Source organism: Pogonomyrmex barbatus, unplaced genomic scaffold, assembly GCF_055798465.1.
Source record: "Pogonomyrmex barbatus isolate J1 unplaced genomic scaffold, ASM5579846v1 scaffold17, whole genome shotgun sequence".
NCBI lineage: Eukaryota > Metazoa > Arthropoda > Insecta > Hymenoptera > Formicidae > Pogonomyrmex > Pogonomyrmex barbatus.
Window position 1 is genome coordinate 2979781 of NW_028297113.1, and position 19882 is coordinate 2999662.

Here is a 19882-nt window from a genome sequence, read left to right on the forward strand (position 1 = left end):
ATATATATATATATTATAGATTTTTAGTATTGGCAACGAATTATGAAAGAAAACCTTAATTTTAATCAGAAAAAAAAAAAAAAGATTTTAGTAACCTTAATCACATTAATTAAATTGAACTATTAATTGTATCTGGGTCTTTTTAGCACAAGCGAAATTTTACTGTCAAATTTCTCTGAAATAAAGGGATTTTTATTAAATAAAAATTTTAATATTTGAGTAAAAAAGTTTTTTACTCTTATGTGCCGTGCTTCAGGAAGGTTTGTTAGTCATAGAGATTGAGTACAAAAAATTGGGTCTTGCATATTTTAAAAGCACATAAATGGAAGAATATTTTAAGTCTAGAACCGATTCATTATCTGTATTTTAACTGGTACTGTGGCGATTATATCGGTCACAATTTTCACGGTCACATGCTCTTCATTCGATAATATTTGCCGAATAATTAAAAAGCATCATATGCTAAATATACGCAAATGCGAAGGGCATTGGATGAATTGATATCCGATCAGCTCGAAAATAAACTCTTATTTTGTAATAATTTCTTGTAATTCGGCCCGGAACAAATATAATTATATTTCGCGACCGTATTGTCAGGCGATTATAATACAGAATTTCGAGGCGTTGAAAAACATGTCAAACGTTTAACGACTATAAAAATAAAAAAACGAAAGTAAACAGAAGTAATAATAAACAGGTTCTCCCTCGACACGATATTTGTTTGTGAGATATTTGTTATTTAGAATAATCTCGAACGATTCGGATACATGAAAAAGGGTTTCGAAGGAGAAGAGCAGAGAGAAAAGAGAGCTGATAACGGAAAAGGGGATTCGACCGACGGACACCGACGCAAACGGACGTATTATTATAAATCGAGAAATAAAGAGACCACAAATAATCGAGTCTTACGAACATTATACCTTCTCACTCGCACCGACCTATAATCCCAAAGTATTTTACTCTTGTACGATCGACATGTATATTTATCTTTTTTGGCCTGTATCTTGTGAATTATTAGACATGAGCTAATTTTTGTGATAGCTTTTGAAAGTACACAAATAGCACATAATTCTGAGCTACTATTTTTTTATTTTTTCATGTAATTTCAATGAGGGGGGGGGGTGCTAACTTTCGTTAAGTCAGCACCCCCATTTTCAATCGTCATTTCTTGCTAAACTGCGCAAGCACGAAAATCGGGACTAGAGCACATAATTAGCACATAAAACTTAATTTGTGCATATGTGTTTTTTTTATTTTTTTTGGGGGGGGGGATGCTAGCTTTACCTAGGTATGAATTTTTCCAGAACTTTTTGAAAGCTTAGAATAGTAAAAAAAAACTTGTACTGGGCAGATAACTTAAGATCTGTTTTTTTTATTGCTGCGCCAGATCGCAAAATTTTCTTTCTCGTTTTCATCAAATTTTCAAATATCTATTTCATTTTAAGTACGTACAAGTTTACACTAGTTCAGCTATAAAAAACAGACTTCTAGATGGCAGACAAAGGGAGTAAAAATATAATTGCAGGCGAAGGATATATTACAGAACAAACGTTCATCATGGAAGATTAAGAGTTGTTGAAAATTATGAAAATTGTTGCTGTTAAATAAACATTAAATGAGAATATTTCCCTTGTAGATCATTATTTACGAATTCTTGAAGTTTCTGTCTCTAATTCTATTACGTATTTGCTTGTCATCAGAGGTTCATTATACTACGTACTGTCTATGCCATTTCTTTTGCTGTTACGTCTACAAGATATCATCTTGTTATAATTTTAAAATTTTATTAATCAACTTATACAGTTCATTCTGCACCACATTTACTTTAATTTTTCTAGTAATTAGGTGGCATTCTTATTAATCTTATATTGTTATTTATTTATATTTATTTATTGTTATTCTCTATATTTAAATTATTTTCAGTCGACTTTTATATACTATGACGAATTTCTCTTATCTAAACTGTCTGGTTATTACTTGGTTATTACTTTGCAACGTCAATGTTTTATCCATTTAATTCATAATGACGCAGCGATGCAGAATGGATGTACGTAACAGCGTTTCCTATCGTGATTTTTATATTGTACTTACACTGAGGATGATCCTAAACAGAGGATCGAAATCTGTAAATTCACTTTTTATGTAATACGTTATTTTTACACACGAAGACCCTGTGTTGGCTTTGATTGGCATTTTCTTATACTTGCTCATGATTTATTTCACCAAAGCCATAACTTATATTTAATATATTTAATGGTATATCATTTCGTGTGTGCTCAAATTTTTGTAAAGATGGAAGTTTTATTATGTGTTACAAAGTTTTTTAATACATGTTTCAATCATTGAATAAGTAATTGGACAAGCCGAGCTAAATGAAAGATGCTTATAATGTATTTAAATTGTCAAAATATATATATACATAAACAAATGACGCTAATAAACCATCTGACAAATTAATAAACAAACGTTTCGACCCTAAATATGGTCTTCTTCAGTGTATGACATAACGAATTATTATTAACATGCTTCAATGTTAGATTAAAGTGAAGATTAAGGAAAAAGATCGATCAAATGCCTCATTCAGAAATCAAAAGTGTTTACAAAAAAGAATGTTACTGTCCGAACTCATCAATCATTAATAAATTAAATATTTTAAATATATTAAAGATAGATATATTAAAAATTTTTGAATATTTTGAATGCACATTAATTACTGTGTTGTGCATTCTCAGAGTTGCCGTGAATAAAAATTAATTAAAAAATGTACTATAAAATATGACACTTGCTCACGATAAAGTCACATGCCAACGAGAAATCAAATCGAGAAATCAAAATGATGAATCAGTATCTTAAAAAAAGGGCAACAATAAATTCAACATTTTTTATTTTCCTCGTAACGGCGGATTCCTTTAACGTAGAGACGTCGCAAGTCTTCTTTTTCTCAAAGCGTTTACTCAGAATTGATGACCTCGTATAGTCGCTGATAACGAACGTTTCTTCGATTCTCCGATAAGCGCGCAATATTTTTGTCACTGATTCTCTCAAATCACATTGACGACACCCCCCCCCTCTCTGTCTGTCTCTCTCTCTCTCTCTCTCTCTCTCTCTCCTCGAGGAGATAATACCACCTAATATTCCGAAAGCGGCCGATACGCGTCGTTGATAAAGGATTCCGTGTGACACGCGGATATTAAGAAAACTTTGTATTACTGCTGCTTTATAAATGCTTAATGCGAGGGAGCGGAAAAATCGATAGTCCCCTACCGCCGCGTTTTCAAGTCCCGCCGGAATTTTAGTCGCCGGTGCGACGTTCTGCTCGTGTGACGTGTCAACTCCTCGCATCGACTTTTTGCCGAATACGCTACAATTATTTTTCTGATTTATATATCGCGAGCATTACGCGGGCAGGCGCGCGGGCGAGGTATTGATAAAAGGTGGAGTCGCCAAACAGAGGGAGATCAACGTGAGACGAGGCATACGCGGCACTCAGACACGACGTCATATATATTTCGTCAAAGCTCAGCTCCGCCGTGTCTCGCGAGAGGTGAGAAAAGCACGTACGTCGGCGCCGATCCTTGCGAATTTCACGAAATGCCATGTCACCATCGCCCTTTGCGCGTGCCGCGTAGAAAATAAGCAAGCGCGTGCTTTAAAAGCTGGCAGGAAACAAGCTGATAAACAATTCGAAGCGACGAGGGGAGGAACGTACGACAAGAGAGCTTCTTGTCATCGTTCAAAACTGCCAGTAAGACGCGACGTTTTGAGCGACGTGGCTGCATACCGTGTGCATATATCGTGAACACACGCGCATGTGTACGGTGTAATATTCGAGCACATACTAACGTAATACTAACGTTGGGAATTTTCTCTTTACTCCTAAGTGATACCTAGTCTAGAGCTTTTTCGATAAAGCACTCGTACCTTCAACCAAAAAATTCTAAACTTAAACGACTCGGAGTCCAATATAACATCGCTCATAAAGAGAAGTAGTTGGTAGTTCTAAACTTCATCTAAATTTTGTAACAACACTGTCATTCGTTACATATAAATCTAAAGTACCGTAATATAATTCTTATTATAAAATTCGTGCAAATAAAGTTGTTGTCTTTTAAGCAAATAAAAATCACGCGTCTTGCAACGGAAAATGAGTTTCACCGTTGCAGAGCTTTGCAGGGCTTGTGAAAATACTCTGCAATGAGAGGAAAGATCATCAATGGGAAGCGGAGGAATGAAAATGAATAAATAAAACGATATCCCGGGGCGTCACGACGGACGACGCGATGCAATTAATGCACGCGTATCGCGCAACATAATTGTATTATATCTCCATATAATAATTCATAACGGTAATCCAACGATGAAATTATTCGGTGTTTTGTGTAACGCAATAAACGCTTTTTCTGCCTCTAAATATTCCGTGACTTTCCGAAGTTTTCTTGGACTTGAACGTGCTTCCCCGTTCTACGCAGCACGTAATTATAAACGTTCTCTTGCTTAGAACACATCCGTCGGTATTTCAATTATTGGCTCATCCATATACCATGATGTTATGATGCACTTAATGTATCGCGCATGTACTACATAATATTCCTCGATAGCGAGACCGCACCAACGAGAAAGAGAGGGGGAAAGAGAGAGAGAGAGAGAGAGAGAGGGAGGGAGAGTCGGCCGATATACCGTGGCATATAGAGTATACACGTATAATATATCTGAAATTTCATTTGGTTAATGGCGGCGTGTTGCAGAAGTGCACGTATATCTGTGTACGTTAGCATACAGAATAAGTCAGGGTCGACCTCGCAGATTCATGCGCCCCTTAAGGCGAACTACAAGTTTACGCTTCGGCTTTTATCTATTCACCATAAAGAGCTTTTGCTTACTTCCCGGCGTATAGATATCCCGCCTCGTACATCCTCCATTAATATCTATTTTACCCCGTATACGTGTTAAAATTGTGAGAAACTTAAAACTATACTTGGTATAATATGCTACGCTATACTAATAGCCGCTACCCCTTTCCGGGCCTGCCTGTGCCAATGGTTTTATACGACCGAAAGGTTGCGCGAAAGAAAACCACGCTGGCAATATAAAGACGCAAAGGTATATTCTCTGCGCCTCTTTTACGTCCATCGTTGCGAATGTATGTCCTTCCTTCGAAGTACCATTACGTAATTACGGCATAAAGAAAAGGAGGCCGCGACAGTTTTGAAATCTTCCCCCCGATTTTCGCGTCCCTAATCCGTCGGCATTTATTTTAATCTTCCACTTTTGACGGAGCTATTGACGGAGATATTGCGAAAATTGGAAATCACTTTATAAATAGACATTTCAGAATATAGATGTCAAAATCACATGTTAATGGATATATTTTGAATTAGATAAATGGAAAAAAAAACCAATGAATTCGATTTCACGGCAAGATGGAAATTTCATTACATCCTTTATAAAATTCGATTTAAACAAGTAATATCTATATCTAATCGCTCTAATGATAAATAGACGGTTAATCAATGGACGACGGATGGCTAAGACAACAATAAATACTGTTATCTTTAAGTTCTCGAGACGCGTCACCGCAAGAGTTCTCGTATCATCGACCAATAGACAGATTGCGAAACAGAAGCGAGAGTTCTACGAACTTCGATTTAATGGGCCCTCTTTTCGGGTCTTCCGTACTTCACCGCTAAACGCGAGAGTGCCTTGGCTCTCTTGTTCTCTCGATGAAATGGCGGAAGCAAACGAAAGATCGCTCCGGCCATCGTGTGTGCTGCCATCGAGAGAGACCGAATTCGAGGACCGAAATATACGCGCGGGTTCATGGTATTCGTGTGTCTGGCCACCGAGCGAACACGTGCCATGTGGACAATACCTTCCTCCCCGCGTTACAATCGAACGGGAGCAATTCTGAAAAGCTAAAAAAGAGAGACCGAGAGAAACTCCACGTCGATCGATCGGTGGCTTAATGCCGGATCTTCTCTCGCGTGTCAAAGGGAGAGAAAGAGCCACGCGTAATCTTTTATTACTTTTTCCCCTGTTTTCGGGATCGACACCTGTCGCTTTATCCGCATGTCGTCCCGTCCCGTCCCGTCCCGTCCCTCGTGTTATGATTTTCCCCGGCGTATCAATCACGCGGGGACGCGTGATAAGAGTGATTGATACTACAAGAAGGTAAGCCGTCACAATCTCGGCACGGCGCCGATAAAAATGACATCGTTAGCGACATCGTGCAAGGATTCGAATGTGCAATCTGGCGCTCGTCGCACATGTGTACGTGTTACAGCAGCGACAGCAGCAACAGCAGCAGCAGCAGGTAGATATTACGGCGGCTCGTGTTATTACGACACATCGAGCACTTTCACCGGTCCTCACGCGCCGCTCGATCTGCGCACACGATCTATCTCCATTCCAGAAAATCCACTCGCTCTCACGAGAGAACGAGGAGATACCTCCCCCCCCCCCCCCCCCCGGAGGTGTACGCGCGAAAGTAACCCCGGCTCTCCGACAACGGGTAAATATCGGCGTTAATAACACCTCGGGAAACACATCGGTATTTATACAGCCATCGATAATTCGTCGTTTTTTCCTCGCGCGATTGCGAGATGATCTCTCGGCGGCGTTGGGGACGGCCGGCGTCGAGGGATCGACCCCTCGAGGTTTCGATTCCTCGCCCGCGAGAGAGAAAGGAGAATGGAGACGACGAAGATCAATCACTTTCCGGTCAATCAATCATCGACAACTCTACGCGAGAATATCGATATTACGATGTCGCCGCCGTCTCTAATTCCGACACCGCAGCTAGCCGCTTCGAACCGAACGAGGCCGTCATACTCTCTTCTCGCTATATAAATACACGCGCACGCACACGCACACGCATACACATACACGGATGTCTAACCTCGGTTGTTCTGGCAGCGAAGAAGACGCTCCTGTCATCCGTCAACGACGCGGAGGTCTATATATTACGTAAGGCTTCGCTCTCTATCCCCTCTCTCTCATAATCTTTCTCTCGCCCGACCATTACTTCCTCGCTCTCTGTCCATTTTCCTATCCTTTTACGCTCGCCCCCCCGTCCCTCATTTCATGGCGTCGTGAAAAATGTAACGGGTGCGTATTACTCTCCAATATTATCTGATATAACAAAAATTGCTCTTCCACCTCGCTCGATTCTTTTACGCTAATTCGTACCAGCTGAGTACTTAGCTTCTCAGATAAATTTAATAAAATTTAAATTTAATCAAGAATTCGCCGATATTAGAGCACTCTTCGATTAAGAAATTTCAGCTTCAACATTAGTATTCGTACATCTCGCTCTATGGAAAAGATTATTAAATAACGCTAGTAATCTTGATCGAGAACCAAATCCCATAAGATCCCGAATTAAATTTAGTCGAAGCGAGTTCGCGAAGCGCGGCAGAACTGTGTCACGACTGTGATGTTCCGCTTGCGATCGGCTCATTGTGCGGAGATAATTGAGCGCCCGGAATAACCGCAGCCTCGCGGCGCGGCGGCGGTCGGCGCGGCGATCCGCGCGGAGAAGCGCATTTATCGCGAACGCATCGAAGAGAGAGAAAGAGTGAGTGAGTGAGTGAGTGAGAAAGACAGAGAGAGAGAACGTGCGATCGGGTAGTATTGTCATGCACATGAGCCGAAGATCAAACGCCACGTTTACGAGCGCGCGATCGCGGTAAATAAATAGATTGCGAATTAATGGCGCGAATATGCGCCGTCACGCCGCGCTGCGGACTCGTCGTTTAACGCGAATGGAGAACATTAAATGGCAGAATCCGTCGCGCAAACGCGAAAACATTTATATAGCACAGGGGGATTTTAACGCTCGTTCCCACTTAAAGACCCGTCGAAATTAGCGATGAGAGACGCGCGATTGTCTAACGGGATAATTCTTCGGGAGTTATTTACATCCCGAATCGATCTCGGAGAGGATTTAATTGAGGGCTTGATTAACTGAGAGTTGCCCGAGCTCGGGAATTAAAAGAGCTCTCGTGAGTTTCCCTTCCGGCTTTATGACCGGACGTTTAATGTGAACATTCTAACATTTAATATCTATCTTGAGAAAACTTTAATCTAAGACTTATTAATAACCAAGATGTCCAGCGCTGAAAATATAGAAGTTATGAAAACAACTTCAAATTAAAACTTCGCTCAGAGAAAACTCGATTTCAAACTTCCTCCCGGGAGCAAAAAAAAAGTGGCTTGCTTCTGATGTACACGCTTTATGATCTATCCTACGTAGGAGCTAGTGGAATGCTTACATAACTTCGATCGGTTAATCACACTATTGTGAAGATAATAATACCTGTTCATTTTTTTGCGCAGTGATGGATATTAAGCGCAATATTGCCAACACGCAATAGCCGACGAGCAAATTACAATCGTCGGTACGTTGCGAAAAAACTCATTCGTTGCAATTCGAAACATCGAAGATGCGTCGGGAGATGAAATGCGTATTCAAATTACCCAAATTCAGCGTTATCGCACAGTTATCAACAAGTCGAGAAACCATAAATAAATAAACGCCAATATTCCGCAAAATTCATTTTGTAATCGATGTTTGGAAATCGAATATTTCAATTATCGCCCACTCCATGGACGAAAATTCATTGGCACCGAGATGATCGACTGTCGTCCAGTTTCGCGATATTGCCTCGACGACAGGCGAGCCCGAGCGCGAAGACAACATGTCGATCGCGGACACGTCGAAAATTCGATTAAATAAAATTTAATAGAGAAAGGAACATAAAAACGTCGATGTAAAAATTATCGGGCAAAATATCAAGTGAGAGTCTATTAGTGTCGAAATATCGCGGTATCGGAATGGGAAATGTTTCGATAGTTCAATTGCGCAATATTGTACAGTTTAATCGTACTGTCATTAACACTTCCCCACTGCTTTCTGGAAAATACCGATGGAAGATGCGGAGCACGGCATCCCGAGGAGAGCGTTCACAAGGGACGTCGAATCGATCGAGCATGGATTTCCTCGACGAGGAAGACGGATCGCCGAGCCGGTTCGAAGACACGGCGCACCTGTTTGCTCATGGAAGTTTCGTCGTGCGTACGATCCTCAACTTCCGCGTGTGAGTTGGCGTGTACACGTGTGGTTTCGATTGCATTATCCCGTAGTACGTGATGTACTCCGTAAAGCGTAGAAGCGTACCTCGCGAACTTCAGGAGCGAGATACGTACGAGCGATATCGGAAACCGCGCGCTGTTTCTCCCTTCGATCATGGGTTTCGCAAAAAAATTCTTCACTTCGCCGAGAGAATTTATCGCTCGCGACAATTCGGCTATGTTTAGCCCTAAAGGAGGCCCCCTAAGGCCGAGCCGGTTTTTCCAACTGGATTTCACATCCATCATTTCGCGTTGTCGTGCGTGGCACGGAGGTCGCCGCCACATGACCTTCTTTCTTTCTTTCTTTCCTTTCTATCCCGAGGACTTTATATCCCCCCGCGACTTATGATAATGTCGCGTTCTCCGGCAGCGAGCGCGCGTCGCTGCGGAAAAGCGCCGCCGCCGCAAATGCGAACACGGCGAAGTGACGGCAAAGTGCTTGTCAAATTATAGGTATGCACTCGGGAAACGTTTACCGCGCCGTTGGAGTGTATCCGCCGGTCGTCGCTACGACGACGACAACGACGACAACAACGACGACGATGACGATAGTACCTGCTCAGCACGAATTTCCAGAAGAGCGTCTCCGGCTTTTCTCGGCGGTTCACTCAAGGGAAAGCCCGAAAGCGGCGAAATGCAAGGAAGATGGGCCACTTTTGCTCCTGGTAATTTCATTATTCCGAAGTTGCGAGCGTATCTGTATTCTTTGTCCTGGAATATCGAGTCAGAACTTTCCGATATACCGAGGACCGCTCTCGATCCGAAAATTCGGCGAAAAAGAAGCGCTCGTCGTCCTCCGCCTCCGCGTGACCCGGGAGATCGATTCGCACCTATTAATAATGTACGGTTTTTTAAGCACGACAGCATTAAGAGGCTATTAGTACGCGTCGGACACGTGGGAAGAAAGAGATTTACGTTATAGTTACGTCGAGTTTGACGAAGCGTGCGAAAGTGGTTCGGAACCCGAGTGGTTTGGACGCGATTCGCGGCGGAAGTTTTTGTGTCTCTTATTATAGAACCCGGTTTTGCGCGAGGACAATTCTATCTCATTTTCTCCTTCCTTCTCTCTCTCTCTCTCTCTCTCTCAGCTAGAACAAACAGCGGAGAGCAAAGAGATGGAAGAAAAGTGTAATCTTCATTTGTCACGGAGCTCGATGGAGGTTCACCACGCGCAAATTGACTCCGTGCTTGCTTATCGCCGATATCGAGCCAATTTTTGCTACCCTCCGAGATATCGGATCGTAATTCACGAGGCAACGTGAAATATTCAATGGCCATCGTTTCGCGATGGTATCCGTGGCAAATTCCGAAGATCCCCAAATCGGGAGGGATTGCCGACTCCTCGCGGACGTGTACGCGCGTCGAACGGTGAATACCCGTCATGCTATCCTTAATACACGCGACGACTTCGCATTCTGCGAAGTTATTTTAGATGCACTCGCCCTCGTACGCGCCGACTATTTAGATTTTACCTAGAATAGAAGCGCGCTAAGGACAGACAGGCCAGATAACTGGATCGAATTTGGCACGCGGCAGCTCTAATTATTTATAAATAGGAAGACTTACGACACATTATTGTTAACAATTGTAATAATATATGAAACGTCCGTTGCGACGGATCTAATTTCGGCGAGTCCGCTTCGCGTTGTCCGTTTCTCAATCTTGATTCTTCCCATTAACTTTTATGACACTTTCCGCACCACAAAGATATTTCGCGCATCACAAAAAGGATTTATTGATATATTTTAATGGAAAATAAATTACTCGCACACATCAGAGAAAAGAATATAAATATAAATAAGCTAAGTGAAAAATCCATATCCATCTGCAATTTCCAAAGATGTTTTATAATATCGTGTAAGATTCATCCATTGAATCAGGATTATTTATCATTTTATCCGTGCCTTTGAAGAAGAAGATCATCTAATGCTCGTTATTGCGATACGATGACGGGTGATTCACGGAGAAGTAAGAAACGAGGCACATCATCTTGCTGCTCACGTCACCGCGCATAACACTCGATGCAATCGCCTATAACCTACTCTCTATCAACCATCACATCTCCTAAATGATCTATTCCGACAGATACGTAGTTCGCGCAGCATCATCAGATAAAAATAAATCACGTCCTAAATATGTTTCCATTGACGAGTGAAGTCGTTCTCAAAGCACCCACCACGTCCCGTAGGTGATTCCGCGAAAGCGAATCGGCGAGGCGGTGTCTCCGCTGCCGCGAAATAACATTGCAACTTTTCAATTACGGCCACTTCGTCGTTTCGTTCCCAATGAGCGGGGCTTTCGCCTCGCCGAAGGACGACGATAATGCAAAGAACGAACGCGCTTACTTCGCCATAACGAACTTTAAACCTCGGCGACCCGAAGTAAAGTTAAAACTTCGCTGGCTTGAATGGGGCGCACGGTGTATCTCATTCGAGACCCGGAATCCCGCTCCGGTGCCCGAAATCAACTTCCCGAACTTCTTTCCGGACCACTTAACTCAATTCTTGCGCGGGGCATCTCGACATAATTCTCTCCTTCGATTCCGGGGTAAGTTCTCGAAATGAGATTTTCCATTTGACGAGGAGTCAAACGTCAGGGGAAATGGGAAAGGGGGCGGACGTCCCGCGAGAAAAAGCCAACGGAAGTCACGAAATCGGGACTGTTAGGGATACGATACAGTCTTTTGGCCTACCTTCCGCGGTTCCGGTGCGTAGATTCCGGGTAAGGGCGCCAGCAGGTGCAGGCCAGCGGGATTCGGAATGCCGGAGGCTGGGTGTCCCGGGGGAATCGGCAGCGGCACCAGCTTCAGGCCCCAGGGCAGGTACCAGGGCGCTGTGTGATGCATCCTGGTTCGATGGCTCTCGATCGAGATCGACGTATGCGCGTGGTGTTCCGGCAAGGATCACGCTCCAGCGTGCGCAAGTCCACGTCACGCGATTGGCGATGGAGAATCTCAACAAAATCGGGCGAGACGGGCGTGAAAACGCGAAGGACCGACGAGACCCCGACGCGAGAGGAGCATACGTTTCGCGCGTGCGGACGATCGTTTTTCCTCGAGACGCCAGAAGATGAAGGACGTGAACGGGGAGACGATCACCTTGGCATTTTTCGAGAGACGGCTGTCCACGCTACAGGGGGGGGAGGAGGGGGGCCTCAGGGAAGAAGAGGCGTCGTGCTCTCTTCCTCGCGCGAGCGCCCGCTTCTCTTTTCCGTCTATCTCGCGACGGGAAAGGCGCGTCACACAAGGAGCGAAGGATGCGAGGAACGATCACGCGCGATTACCGCGTCGTCATCGTGCGCTCTCGGGAAAAGTGCATCAACAGGACTTCGCGGCCGTCGCGCTCTCTTTCTCTCTCCGACGCAAGACGTGACACACGTGACCGTCGCGCACTACGCGTGGCGAGTCGCACGCGCACGTCGTGTGGCGTGGCGAACGTAAGGGCGACGTATGGGCCGTCGCGCAATGTCGCAGATATAACACGCTTGTTCCGCAGGGGAGGTACCCCTCGACAAGGATCTGTCCGGTGCGAGCGCGCGGCGTCGACTGATCGAGAGCTACGACGCGAGCACATGGCCGCGCGCGTCGCGGACTCCCCCACCACTCCCTCCGGCCCTCACCACCGTCGTCCGCGGGCATCGCGGCCCGCCGCAAAATGAGTTTACTTCGAATTGTGTGCGAAATGCAATTATTGACAAATACCCAAGTAAAATGTACCGATTCTAAAATTTTGTTATCATAGAGCCGTCAAGAACGCGGAGTATTTTGAAAAATATCCGAGTGACCAAACGACATTTTTTATTCTCTTTTTTTTTAACTCCATTTGTTTGCCTGATGTTTTTATCGTGATTAACAGTAACCAGCTTTTTGTAGCCCTTCCCGATAAAACCGATATTTAATCTTTTTAATCCTGCCTGCTTTGTTACAACGGGCATCAATTTTATCGCATGTAATAAAATGTACTTAAAAAAAAAAAAAGAAAAAAAAGAAAAAAAAAGAAAAAAAGATAAAGCTTAAATAAAGCAGTGATTTGAGCATCGTAATGTTCATTCTTGTATTACGAAAATCTATGAATGTACATTTGTATTTAAACACATTTTTCAACTTGTGATAAAAATTGAAAAAAAAAAAAAAAAGAGAGAGAGAGATAGAATTTTACGAAATTGCAAGCAGAAAATTGAAAATACGAACATTTTGATAGGCAAATGCATAATATTCCCGATTCGGGAATATTCCAAACTAAATTTGGTAACTGTGCTCTGTACGGAAATCTCATTTCTGCGCTCGGAACCGATGGCGAGCGGACGTCGCAGAATCGAGCTTTGATGTCAGGAAGTACATCGCGACGAGCGTCGAATTAAGGAATATCCATCGGGCGGTAACTTATGTTGAATCATTCGAATCATTCAGCTGGCTCGTTGATTTCGGAGCAATCCGGCTGGACCGCCGAACAGAAGCGCTTGACGCATGTCTACGTCAGAGATAATGGAGATTCAATTCGCGAGCAATCTAGACCGAGAGAGCAAGCCGGATGTCAGACAAACAGAAGATATATATAGAAATGCGTAACGATAAAAAAAAATTATGAGAATACTTAAGATAAATTCTAATTAAAATAACTCAAGATGCAAATGGAAAGCCACATATGTACATAAATAACAATAATTAATCATCGTGATAATTATCGTTATTTATTAACGCGATAAAGATAAAAAAATAGCCATTTACATAACGTAACTAAGCATAAGCTTCGCTTTTTCGAACCTTTCTCGATCAATGTCGCCGCGTGGCATTGAAATAAAAAGGAAAGTTTTCCATTTTAATAAAGAGAGAAGGAGTATCAAGATTTCACCTTACGGTTCAGTCGGACGGGCGTAACATTTCAGAAAGCAAATTTACGGGCATCTCGAGCCGATACTCACGTCCGGAATACGCGCGCGTATATTCGGAGGAATTATAATTGAGCATAGTTTAATTAGGCTGTCCCGAAGTTGGATGTACACCCGGGCAACTGACCCCATCTAACTTTAATCCCGGAGACGGCTCTCACGTCCGTCGTAATGTGACCCCCGTCGGCTCGATTATATCACTTATTTATACGATATTACTTTGTACAAATTATGTAAACTCTGGACAAGTCCGTCGGTCCTTCGCAATCGCCAAACATGTAACTCGTATCGATATCGAGGAAGACGGAGCACGATGTTATACAGCGGTCGGTGTATCCGAAATGGAACTGAAATGTCCGACGTCATTTTCCGCGGCGTGCGCGGAGGTAGAGAAAGACAAATATCTTGCGTGTAAACACGTGATGTGTTTTCCTCCATTCACTTTCGAGCCGCAGAGCGACGTCGGCCATTTCATTTCCATGGCATTGAAATGTATACGGGGTATACGGCTGAAAAAGCGGGAATCAATAGCAAAGACGGATTTTCGCTATTTGCTCGGCGTGCATACGCGTAATTCCCTCGCAAAAATCCCTCGCGACTTTTATTCGCGCCGCGGAGAAAAGAGAGAACGACGCGACGCCGACCTCGCATTATCGACACATCTGTCACATTTCTTCCTTTCCGCTCGGTTCGCGAGGTTCGCGTAATCTACAATTAAGTCGACGCACTGTATTACCGAAGACCCGATATACCCGCTCGTACAAACAATATCTATCCATATAAGCAATCAATTTCTCGAATTGCTTTTTGTACACCAGCGGGAAATACCTGCGCGCGAGATGCGCCGGGTGCAATATGTCAAAGTAAATATTGACAAACGATTGCCGCACACGGGCGAGTGTCGAATATTAATATTAATGCGCTGACGGTATTTCTCGTTAATGACGGTTTCACTACTTTCGAGGAATTTCCCGAGTCACTGATTAACGATTCTGTTAATTGCTCGATGGCACGTATAAATCTTGCCTTGAGGCAAGACACGTATAAACTCGTGAGAACCGGAACCGAGTACAATTGTCTACTAAGGGAATTGTCTAGAAAAACAACCTATCTCATCTCTTTGATTTTATCATTGAAACTTCAATATTAAAACCTTAATTATGTTCTGTTTTTTTCTTACTTTTCATGTCTTGAGAATTTTTTTCTCAATCTTTTGAATGCTGATGAGGATTAAGTTCGAAACGTTCATTTTTAAATATTATTTAAAATGTATTTAATTTTTCATCACCTTTCTTCATCATTTTTTCAACATTTTTTTCATCAATTTTTAATCGTTTTCCGTCCTTAATTTGACCATTATTTCCCTTCATATTGCTTTGCAAACAACAAGTCTATATTATTTTATTATTTATTTTAAGACAAGGTATTATTCCTGCAGAATAGAAACTCACTTCAATTATGATAAAATCTCAAAAACAATTTGTCTTGCGATTCTATAGGAGACATTGTTATTCAACTTAAGGGAACAGGAAAAAGAAGAGAGAGAGGCAACTAAGAAGTCGGAAGAAAGAATCCACAAGATTTGCTCGTGACGTCGTCGTATTAATCCAATCGAAGTTTTATCTAGGAACCGAAAGGACACACCGTCGACGAAACTTGCGGGCGGAACTTTTCCTAATCGTATCGCAATAAAATTTACATCTCCGCGAATCTCCGAATCCGTAAACCTCGCGGAATATTAGAACACGTTACTTTCCTCTATCAAATCTTCTTTTTCCTTAACTTCTTTTTCTTTTCCTCCTTGAAATTCGTTTCCAGCAAGTACTGATTTTCGTTCTGCTTTAACACCCGACGGTGTCGTCGCAATCCTATACACTATTTCACTTCAATCAGCAACATAATTGAAAAAAAGTACCTTAAAGTTTGTACTTAATTTTTCTCAACTATATTACTGATTTGTTTGAACTGTTTATAGCTTCAAAATAATTTAAAACAATTTATTTTACAAATTTGATATCATATTTAAAATTAAATTTATTCGATTAATTTATACACAAGATATGTATTTATAGAGCATTTTTCTCAATCTTCTTGCTGATTGGTTTGAATTATTTTTTTATTTAAGCAAATAATTTTGCAAATCTGATTTATATTCGTAATCAGCAATTCAAAAAGCTGCCATCTTGTGTTAAACTGTTCGTTACATAATATTATTCTATTTATGGTTAATAAGAGGGTGAAAATTGAAAGGATAATAAAACCTGGCTCATGGACCAAAATGATAAAACATGGGTACAATATTTTTCATAATTCGATATTTATGTCAAATCTGAAAAAATTGGAGAATCATACTTGAGTAGGTTTACTAGTTGATTTACGTTCCCCTATTAAATTCCTAATCAATTCTAACATACGTTTGTGAAACTGTTGATTATATTTTTATGTATATACCTGGAATGAGCGCAATAATGGCTGCCAAGTTTTTAAATTATCATTTGAATTTGATTTGTCATATAACATTTTTTTCTCTGTTATATGTACATATTTATAATAAATAAAAATATGTAATATATTAAAGGATCATATGTATATTTTCGTTTGTGACTTTTCTTACATTGGAGTATGTGATTTGGGTACAATTATTTGACTGTTCGTGGACAAGTATGGTAACTTTTACTTTCTAAATTTTAATGTAAAATCTGTACAAAATTTATTTGATTGATTATTCAATGCGCGACTTAACTCTGATGCGAGATGTGATCAAACTGTTTCCCTCACGCGATAAGGCAATCGAAATGACCGATACAGGAATTGCTGTACCGCAGTAGAGTTCGACCGTTCCAATTCTCAAATTTTATCATTGAAGAGAGCTCAATCATGGAGCCGAAACGTTTGAACGGTTGATGAAAGAATAAGAATAAAAGAAAGATTACATAGTAAATTGCATATTGTTTACCGCGCCATTCCCAAAACCCTATTTTTTTCACTCATTTATTAACAATTATTGCGATTATATTATATGCGTAACTAATAGTTGAGTGTTAAATAGATATATATAATATCAAACACAGAATAGACTAAGACCATGGATTTGCTTGGAATGATGTGAAAATAATTATTAAGATAGCGCTCTCCCCCCACCAGCGCAAAATAAATTTTGATCATGATGATTTTATATCATAAAATTACGTGCTAATTAGGTGCTCAAGCTTGAAATTAAGTGCTCAAATCGGCAGAAAAGAAACACAAAGACATCGAATTGTTGGATCAAGCATACTTTGTTTGTCTAAACAATTAATAACAACATTATTAGTCTCCTGGTTTAGGTTATTGTTATTAAAATTAAAATTTCTATATTCTTTCCATTGTTTCATTTTTATATTGCATTATTTTAGTAATTTTTAGAATGTGCTGCTATCAAATTCAACCGAGTAACAAATTCATTGTTATAAATATATGGATATAAATATAAGACTAGAAACTTAACTTCTTTCAATTTGTTTATATCCGAGCCTTTAGAGTGAGCAACAAATTCTAGTTTTGCAATTTTTCAAAAGCTTAAAATCTATGGAATCTACGAAACAATGATTTATTATATTAACGAATCTAATTATTGACTAATGAAAAATATTAAATATAATATTCGTAATATTAATTAAAAGTTCATTGTCATCAATATTTCAAGTCAATAAACAACCTTCATTGTTTAGAATAAACAACCCTCATTGTTTTGTGTTGTACAATATATATATGTTGTACAATATATATTTATTATATATTATTTATTAAAATTTATTTATTATTAAATATATATTTCGTAAAATATATTCGTAAGATTTAAAAATACTTTTATTTTAGAAAATAAAGAAGGCAACTCTCGATTTTAGAAGTCCGGTAATTTTTTAAAAAAGGAAAAAACAGGAGAAGACTAATCGCTTTCAAAACTTGATTATCTATTTATTAAAAATTTGTTTAAAAATGATTTTACGATGTAGCTGCGTAGACTGCTAAGATCGAATTCGCCAAGAGTTGCTTTCTTTATTCTTTAATTATTTGATACTTAGCTTGGCAGACATTACATTGTATTATTTTCATTTTATCTGAATGTTTTATAATAAATTATTTTAAAAGAATTAGGGAATTTTCTCAAGAAATTTTTTTTTTGAGGCTTGAGTAAACACTTTATTTTAATACATATTAAAGATGACAAATTTATTTAAAAATCTCAAGTTATATTCAGTTTATTTGTACATTTGAATTGACCTGGAGATTTTTTGTTACATCTTTATACCAGTTAACATGATAATAGGGAGGATCGCTATAAGATTACTAGGAGACAGTAATTTGACAGTTAACATTTGTTTCTCACGTAAGTGGATTATCATTTGCATATTCGCGTTACGTCGGCCGGACGGAAGCTGTGAAGTGTTAGTAATTCGACCAACAGGATTGATGTGTCACGATATCCTTTCTAAAAAAAAGGCATGACATTGATACTCGCATCTCTTAAAATTTTTTCGAAATTTATTGTTAATCCCATGATCCCATGATAGATTAACATGAAGAGAGCAGTTACAAAATCAATACGAACAAGACAATTTTTGCTCATAATTGGACGGAACGATAAGCATTTCTCATTGAACTCTTAACAGTTCAGTATTCGTGTGGATCATATAAGATTTTTCTTATTTAAATGTTTACGTCATTGACCAAATATCATCATTTCTGTCCCGTTTGCCAAAAGGATTTATTACAAGAGGATTGTACTATACATTCCTTCTAAAAAACTATAAAATTAAATAAATGGCGCGCGTTTGTATTGTTCTAGTCTGTATTGTTCTTCTAGTTAAGAAAAAAAAAAAAAGGAAAGAAAATGCGAGAGAGGAAAGGAACCGAGAGGAAAGAAAAATAAACGTGACTCGCGGCAATATATTGTTATAAATTAATAAAAAACGAAACTAATGTTAATTCGCCCTATTAGCGACAATATAAAAATTATATTATTTCAAGCGTATTTTCCGTATTAGGCCACAGATTTATATCTCGTTTCATTTACGTACAAAGATATATCTAAAATATATGTTTGGCGAGCGCCGTATCGATTTGAATGAATGGGTACTAAACGCCCGTAAAAGTGGGACGCGCGTCAGGGAAATTTTTAATCGGGCACGCGATCCTGCGTGCGGCTCGTGCGTGTATTCGCTCGTATCGAGTGATACGAGCCACATTACGTTGATATGTGTTACGCAAAAGTTGCCCCCGTGTCAACGATCCATCGCGTGTCGTGTATGAAAGTACGTTTATACTGGGTGTACGGGAAGAAAGTAATCCGACGTCGAACGGAAAGTTCGGTGTACGGAACGATCCTCTCCTTCTTTTGTTCAGATGCGACATGCGACATCAACACGGATAAAGGAACACGTGATTTGCATTAACCGCGAGATATGTTCACGACGGATACAATTTACGACAATGCGCGCCCGGCTTCTCGGCTTTTATCTACGAGTGAGGCTCCTTTAAGGTTTCCAGATGGAATTAGGATCAAGAATCTAGCTTCCGCGACATTGCTAGACGGTTTTTTCTCCCCCGAATTATTCTTTTTGCCTTTAGAATTTACTTTCACGTGGTGTCCGAAAATTTAATCCCGGAAAAAAAAAAAAAAAAACAAAAAAAAACGAATATAAAATTCTGAAAGTTTGACGGCTCGGAAATATGAAAAAGTTATAATTATAGACGTGGAAGACCTCTTATGCTTATATTTTATTAATGTCCCGCGAAATTCTGCAGAAAGTAAAATATCGATTTACAGTCGCTTGAACTAATAATATGTAATAATATATAAGCTATTGCTATGAAATTTATCGGA

General features: G+C 40.3%; 1 protein-coding gene across 4 annotated transcripts in view; it reads right to left on the reverse strand.

The window, feature by feature from the left end:
- LOC105429363 (pseudouridylate synthase RPUSD2) overlaps window positions 1-19882 on the reverse strand; it is a 158351-nt gene that overhangs the window by 98930 nt on the left and 39539 nt on the right. The window contains exon 1 of one of the 4 annotated variants that reach the window (XM_089074627.1): window positions 11822-12680. The exons of the other annotated variants lie outside the window; for them this stretch is intronic. Coding sequence (XP_088930753.1) covers window positions 11822-11974 — 153 coding nt within the window. The 5' untranslated portion in view covers window positions 11975-12680. Of the gene's footprint in view, window positions 1-11821; window positions 12681-19882 lie in introns of those variants that run through there. 4 annotated transcript variants of the gene reach the window in all.